The sequence below is a fragment of the Camelina sativa genome, chromosome 16 (genome assembly GCF_000633955.1).
Source record: "Camelina sativa cultivar DH55 chromosome 16, Cs, whole genome shotgun sequence".
Lineage (NCBI taxonomy): Eukaryota > Viridiplantae > Streptophyta > Magnoliopsida > Brassicales > Brassicaceae > Camelina > Camelina sativa.
Genome location: NC_025700.1, coordinates 8,703,397 through 8,709,610, shown reverse-complemented (window position 1 = coordinate 8,709,610; position 6,214 = coordinate 8,703,397). Strand labels below are relative to the sequence as shown.

The window sequence follows — 6,214 nt, the reverse complement described above, 5'->3', positions numbered from 1 at the left end:
TTGCTACAGGTTCCTACGGACGTTTATTGTATGGGTTTTGAGTATTGGGCGATTTGGAGGAGGTTGGGAGCGAGATTCGACTCTCGGCTTCGAGCGGATTGCGGTTGCAGAGGGAGTGTCGATCGACACCAGCAAAGCGGCATCGATCGACACTTGGCTCGTAGTGTCGATTGACACCTCCCTTCCAGCGAGATGATGTTGTTTTTCCTGGTTTGTATGTTTGTTTGTGTTGATTGTTTGGACATTGGAATTACAATTGCTTGTGTGTATAACCCAGTAGATGAGAGGATTGTCTCACTGAGTGTTTATCAAATACTCATGCATCTCAATTTGTGTTTGTGGTGCAGGTAAAGGCAAAGTGTGATCGTGGAATCAAGGCAATGAAGAAGAGGATGTTCTAGGGACTCGATTGGTTGTTGTCTGGTATTGCTAGGTTGCTAGAGTTGGGTCATTAGAACATTGTTAGGATTGTTGGTTCTATGTTTCCCCATATTATTTTACGTAGGATTACATGATGTAAGGCGGGAGACGTCCTGCCACTTGTAAAGTTCCGAATGCAATAATTATTGGGAATCCGAAATGAAATCATTGGACGAAAGTGTAATATCTTCGACAATGACACCTTGAGGCAAAAACCTTAATTCGATCTCTTCATCGGTCACCAGTTTGTCCTTGGAAATTCATGCAGAGGAAAAAAGGGATTAAAGAAAGGGCCTTTGATTCAAAAGTAATCCAGTTTCTATTATCATCCCGATCTGAATCATCATTCAGTTTGGAGATCACAAACTTAATAGCCCGTGAAGATTGAGCTTCGTCTTCCGACCTCCGAGCTTCGAGTCATCAATGAGGAATGAACTCAAGTATTTATGTAATGAAAAGGACGGCTAACTTACAAAAAGTCATCATGAACTACGACACGTCTCAACTTGGATTCACGTCGGCAACCACGTGCGTGCTCAAAATTCGGTTTTCCTATAGTTTAGATCAAATATTCTTTCATATAGTTCGGAAACTCGAATGAATAATCGAATCTACCGAACTGGGGGAGACTAACTGTTGGTGCAGGAATTAAAACTCATGACATAAAAACCGGATAATCTCGGAATCTTATTAAACAAGGAATCTCGGGTAAGGCATATTAAATGGGCTAGTGGGCAAAAGCCCATAGACATCAGAAAACCGACCTCCTACCTTCAAGCACACAAAAGGAAAATATACAATACAAGACTACAAAGGAAGATTTAGTCCTAAATTTAAGGAAGTTTTACTTATCTTGTAATCAAGACACTCATATAAATAAAGAGGTACCCCTTCCTTGTAATCTATCCAGCAATTAATACAAAAACCATAGTTTTACATTGTTTTTGAGAGAAAACCTACCTTCTTCATCAAAAGATTTTAATTCATTTTCTATGGGGGCTTTGATCTAGGTTTTGAAAAAGATTATTAAGTGAATTTATTAAACAAATTTATTGTATGAATCCTTGATTCTACAACAAATTATCCAATAAAAGAAGTACTGGTGTGACCGACTGATAACCCGTCAATGCAATAAACATAAAAGTCAATCTTGATGTGAAGCCAAAAGTACTTGTGATACTTTAACATAAATCACAATTCTATCCAGAAAAAGATATCAAGACGTCAATGCAATTTTTCCGCGTAAGAGAGTCCGATGACCAATTTTGATAAGAAGTTCGTCGGGGAAGAGAATCGTCTACAAAACAAAAAAAATCCAAAAAAATTCAGTCAACGCTAGCATCATTTTACTGGTCTCATTAAAATTGTTATAATAAGCAACATAACATATATTTCTCTAGACAGTTTTTTGTACTTGATATTTAGATATTGGGGAAATAATATTTTACCAGGTATGTAATGTGTTACTGCTTGGAGGCTTGGAGCCTCATTCGTCGTAGGTCGCTCGGAATGTAATCAAAGGAATGTGCAAGACTTTGTAGTAATCTTCACCGTCTTCCGAAAATCTTTCCTCCCATCTCTTGTCCATATTTAGATGATTTAAGGAAGTGATGAATAGAAGCTCAGCTGGAACCTTCTTTAACATTTGACAACCCCAGATAGACACAGTATGAATCAAGGACATAGAGTCTTCTTCTACTATCCAATCTTCCAATCTATCTAATCCAGATAATCTGAGCTTGTGCAATCGAGGAAATCCACCCCCCAAGCAAACCATTCTCTTCCCACAATAAGAATTATAGATTAATTTGACCTCATATAAGTGAAGCAGCTTTCCTAGACTTGGCATCGGATCGTCCACCAAACGACAACCGTCTAAAGATATGGTTGTAAGGTTGGAAGGGAAGTGTTGTTTTCTAGGAAGCCTTGGCATATACATACGCAAACTCAGCTTTTTCAGATGAACAAAATCCAATACAAGTCCATCCATGCTGTTAGACATGTGATCATCTATCTCAAGATTTTCCAGGTGTCTCAGCCCACCTATTGACGCATATAGAGTTTTCAGAGTAATATCACTAGTTAAAGTTATTACAAGAGTCCTCAATCTGACCATACTACGAAGATCTTGTACGCTGCTGTTCTCTGTTGTAAATTCTTCCAAGGTCTCCAAGTTTACTAGCTTACTCAATTCTAACTTTGTGCCCTTATGCATAAGAGTTGGCAATGCAAGATATCTTAACTCTTGCATCCCCATCAAGACATTTGGCACATATATTGACTCCATATGTCCCATGTATACATTGATATTTAGATAAATAAGCAACATTAGATTTCCTAGAGAAGAAGGTAGATGAGATACCTTAGCCTCTTTTAAGCTTAAGAACTTTAAGTGGATGAGCTTTCCAATGCCATCAGGTAACTTCCCTCCTTGAAACTGGGCTTTATAGAGATCCAAGACCCTCAGAAGTTCCAACCTTTTAAAACTTGAACCTTGTAGCGTCCAATTTTCTCCATAACAATCCAAGACAATAAGGAGAGATCGAAGTTTAAAACTACTTATATCTCTCTCAACATGTAATTTAGTAGGATACTGGCAGACAAGTCTACGAGATCTACAAGGAGATTGGGAGTCTATGGTCGGAGACGAAGTACCGGCAATGTGTAGGAAGTTTTCTTCTTTGGCTTTAACTAAACAAAGTTCTCTCATCGTGTCATGCAAACGACAAGTTTCAAATCTCAAAGTCCTTTTATCTCTTTCGGAAATAACCATATTCCTCCTAACCAATTCGTCTATGTAGTTGTCTCCAACATCTCGAATAGTCTCTCCATCGTAATTCCTAGGTTTGAGTATTCCTTCTGCAGCCCAATAGTAAGCCAAACTAGACACAACTATTTCATCATCTTCTGGAAAATGGGCCAGGTAGAGAAAGCAATGCTTCAAATAACTTGGCAACTCTGCAAAACTCATACATAGTACATGGTAAACCGAACAGTTGTTACCATCATTTAAATTGGCTCTTCCCATGCTACGAGATCCAATATCCTCAAATACTCTTTTCCAATCGAGCATTGTATATTTCGCAGCTAAAAAACCTCCTAACACTTTGATAGCCAAAGGCAATCCCCCACAATGTTTTATCATTTCCTTACCAATATCCTCCATTTCCTCCTTAACCATAAATCCTGCACAACATTATCGCCATGTTAAGTAGTATTACATTTTGTATCATAACTCAATAATACAATTCAACCAGATTATGTTGTGGTCATCCTAAAAGAAATTATTTTTTTTTGTATTCAAATATAAAAAATTCACTAAATACGTACCCGATGAATTTCTCTTTGGAAATGCTATTAGTTGAAGAAGTGTCCAACTTTCTTCAATACTCAAGCATTCTGATTCAAAGTTGATAAATGTTGTATCACCACGTACTCCGACACTCTTATTTCGAGAAGTAAGTAGCACCTTCCAACCTGTAGAAATTCTATTAATATCCAAACACAAAGAACATAATAAGATGAATTATTTTCATCTCTCTTTTTGTTAAGTACCATAAAAAGGTCACCTTTTTCGGGTGGAAATATTGGCTTGATTCGGTCCCAATCTTCTTCTCTCCATATGTCATCTAGCACAATCAATGATTTAGATGTTTCCAGCAAACGAAATAGTTTGTCTTGGAGTGTTGATTCTGTCATCTCCAAAATTTTCTTTTCCTCTTCATTAGGTCTAAGATCCCGCAAGATTGTTTGCCACACAAGCTTCCGGGTAAACTCTTGTGAAACACACACCCATGCGAGTCCATCAAACTTTTGCCTAACCATCTCATTGTTAAAAACAAGTTTAGCAAGGGTGGTTTTACCAACACCACCCATCCCAGTTATAGAAACAACTTGAATGTTATCTTCCTCGACAAAATATCCAACCAATTTCTTAACCTTTCTTCCCAGCCCCACAAGATTGGTTTCATAGTCCCTCGCAAATTCTTGTCGCATCTCCCTTTGTCGTTCTTGTTGTGGATTTGAATAGCTGCTGCCGTCAACAATCATCTGTTGTACTCCAAAACTTTTCATATCTCGAATAACATTGGTGATCCTCTTACTTATGCCTCCAACATTAGACGCAAGTTCCCTACGATCCACTATGGTGAAAGCGAATTTTCTTACACGCTTTCTGAGGCCACTTGTTTTCCCGAGTTCTTCATTTAAAAGAAAGGTTTCAATTATATCCTCTGCATCATAGATTATCTCCTTGATCTCGTCAACACAATTTTTGACCACGGCGCTTGTATGTTTCTTTTCATCTGCATCTTTTAGAAAACAGCTTAATAAATTTAGATCACGTTTTAGTGCAGTAACTTGATCATTAGCTCCCTGAAATTGCTCGTATTCTTGGGTCAGTAGGTCCCAAAGCTTTTGTACTCCGAATGATACAAGTTCCCCAGCCATAATGACTCCTGCTAATGCAGTGTTATAATAAGAATCAAGCTACGTACTTTTGAAGAACATGTATATATAATTGTGAGGAGTCAAATACTTTTGTTCGACGTAGTAAAAACAAAAGAATGTTGGTGTTTCGATTTTACAATCAAATATATTAAAAGTGATTGACCCTAACGCATTAATATAGCATCTGAAAATACATTTTATACGATTAAATTCACCTTAAAATAAGTGGATGTTATGATAACTAGGTCACAAAATAAATTATCATAGTTGGAATTGTAATGTGCAAATGTTATGAACTGTGTTCGTACAAAGGAAAAATCTCTTCATAAAACCTCAAAAGTATAAATCAATTTGACGCGGAGTATCATGCGGAAGTTTTTGATACAAGAAGTAACATTGAGATGAGTTCTTACAAGATTTAAACTTAGAACAAAAAAAATCATTTAAGTTTAAACAGAAAATTTATGTTATAACTATATATTTATGTTATAAAATTGACCCCATTGTCGTTATAACTATATATTTATGTTAACTTTCAACAGAAAATTAGATTATTTTATTAAATTTGTTAATTTTAACACCAATCAAGCCAGTAAAAATTATTATTTAATCTTTTTAATTAATTTATGACATACTCTTCTGTTTCACAAAAAGTGTCATTTTGACTTATTTCACACAAATTAAAAAATATTAAAATAGATATATATATATATATATATTTTTTTTTATTTAATAATTGATTAATAGATTAATTTAGTTATAGATTAAAAATAAAAATTTTAAATTAAATGAAAAAAATGCATTGATAATATAAATTAACACTATTTGTGAAACAAAAGTAAAACTCCAAAATGACATGTTTATGAAAGTCGTATATATTTATAAGTTCACACTATTTTTGTATATTCAACCTTACAAGAATCTCTCTCGCCATACCTTAATGCAAGAGAGATTAAAGTAGCATCGATCCAAAAGTTTGACAGAGTTTTATTGTGAGAAATCCAGAATAATAGAGATATGTACTGTTCCCCGTTAACAAAAAAAAATTGCTATAAGGACTTGATTAACATTAAAGATAAAATGACTAACCTCTTGAAGACGCCAAGGAACTCTCCCGTCGTCGGGTTTTTAGGAAGAAGATTGATGATTGCTCTTTAGTAATTAAGTCTCTCAGGTTATGTTCTGTGAATAAGCGATTACTTAGAGATGAATAAAATGAGATCGTGCGAACTACTAAGAAATTGACAAAATGAAATAAGACGAAAGTAAAATAAAATCTATGCACATTATAACTTTGGTCAATTATAGGAAGAAAGAGAACATCAAATTACAAACATCTTCATGA

General features: G+C 35.4%; 1 protein-coding gene across 1 annotated transcript; it reads right to left on the bottom strand.

Annotated features, from left to right (window-relative positions):
* LOC104750190 (putative disease resistance protein At1g58400) lies at positions 1,483 to 6,183 on the bottom strand. Its single transcript, XM_010471956.1, has 5 exons — positions 5,959 to 6,183; positions 3,990 to 4,877; positions 3,751 to 3,897; positions 1,869 to 3,606; positions 1,483 to 1,717 (listed from the first exon to the last, which is right to left on the bottom strand). The coding sequence occupies exons 2-4, from the start codon at positions 4,867 to 4,869 to the stop codon at positions 1,907 to 1,909; spliced, it is 2,727 nt and encodes a 908-aa protein (XP_010470258.1). The 5' UTR covers positions 4,870 to 4,877; positions 5,959 to 6,183; the 3' UTR covers positions 1,483 to 1,717; positions 1,869 to 1,906.

Coding starts and splice junctions, on each gene's coding strand:
- LOC104750190 (XM_010471956.1), bottom strand. CDS start 4,869: ATGGCTGGGGAACTTGTATCATTCGGAGTACAAAAGCTTTGGGACCTA. Junction 3,898..3,989: donor AATATTTCCACCCGAAAAAG/GTGACCTTTTTA, acceptor GAATTTCTACAG/GTTGGAAGGTGCTACTTACT. Junction 3,607..3,750: donor TCCAAAGAGAAATTCATCGG/GTACGTATTTAG, acceptor AATGTTGTGCAG/GATTTATGGTTAAGGAGGAA.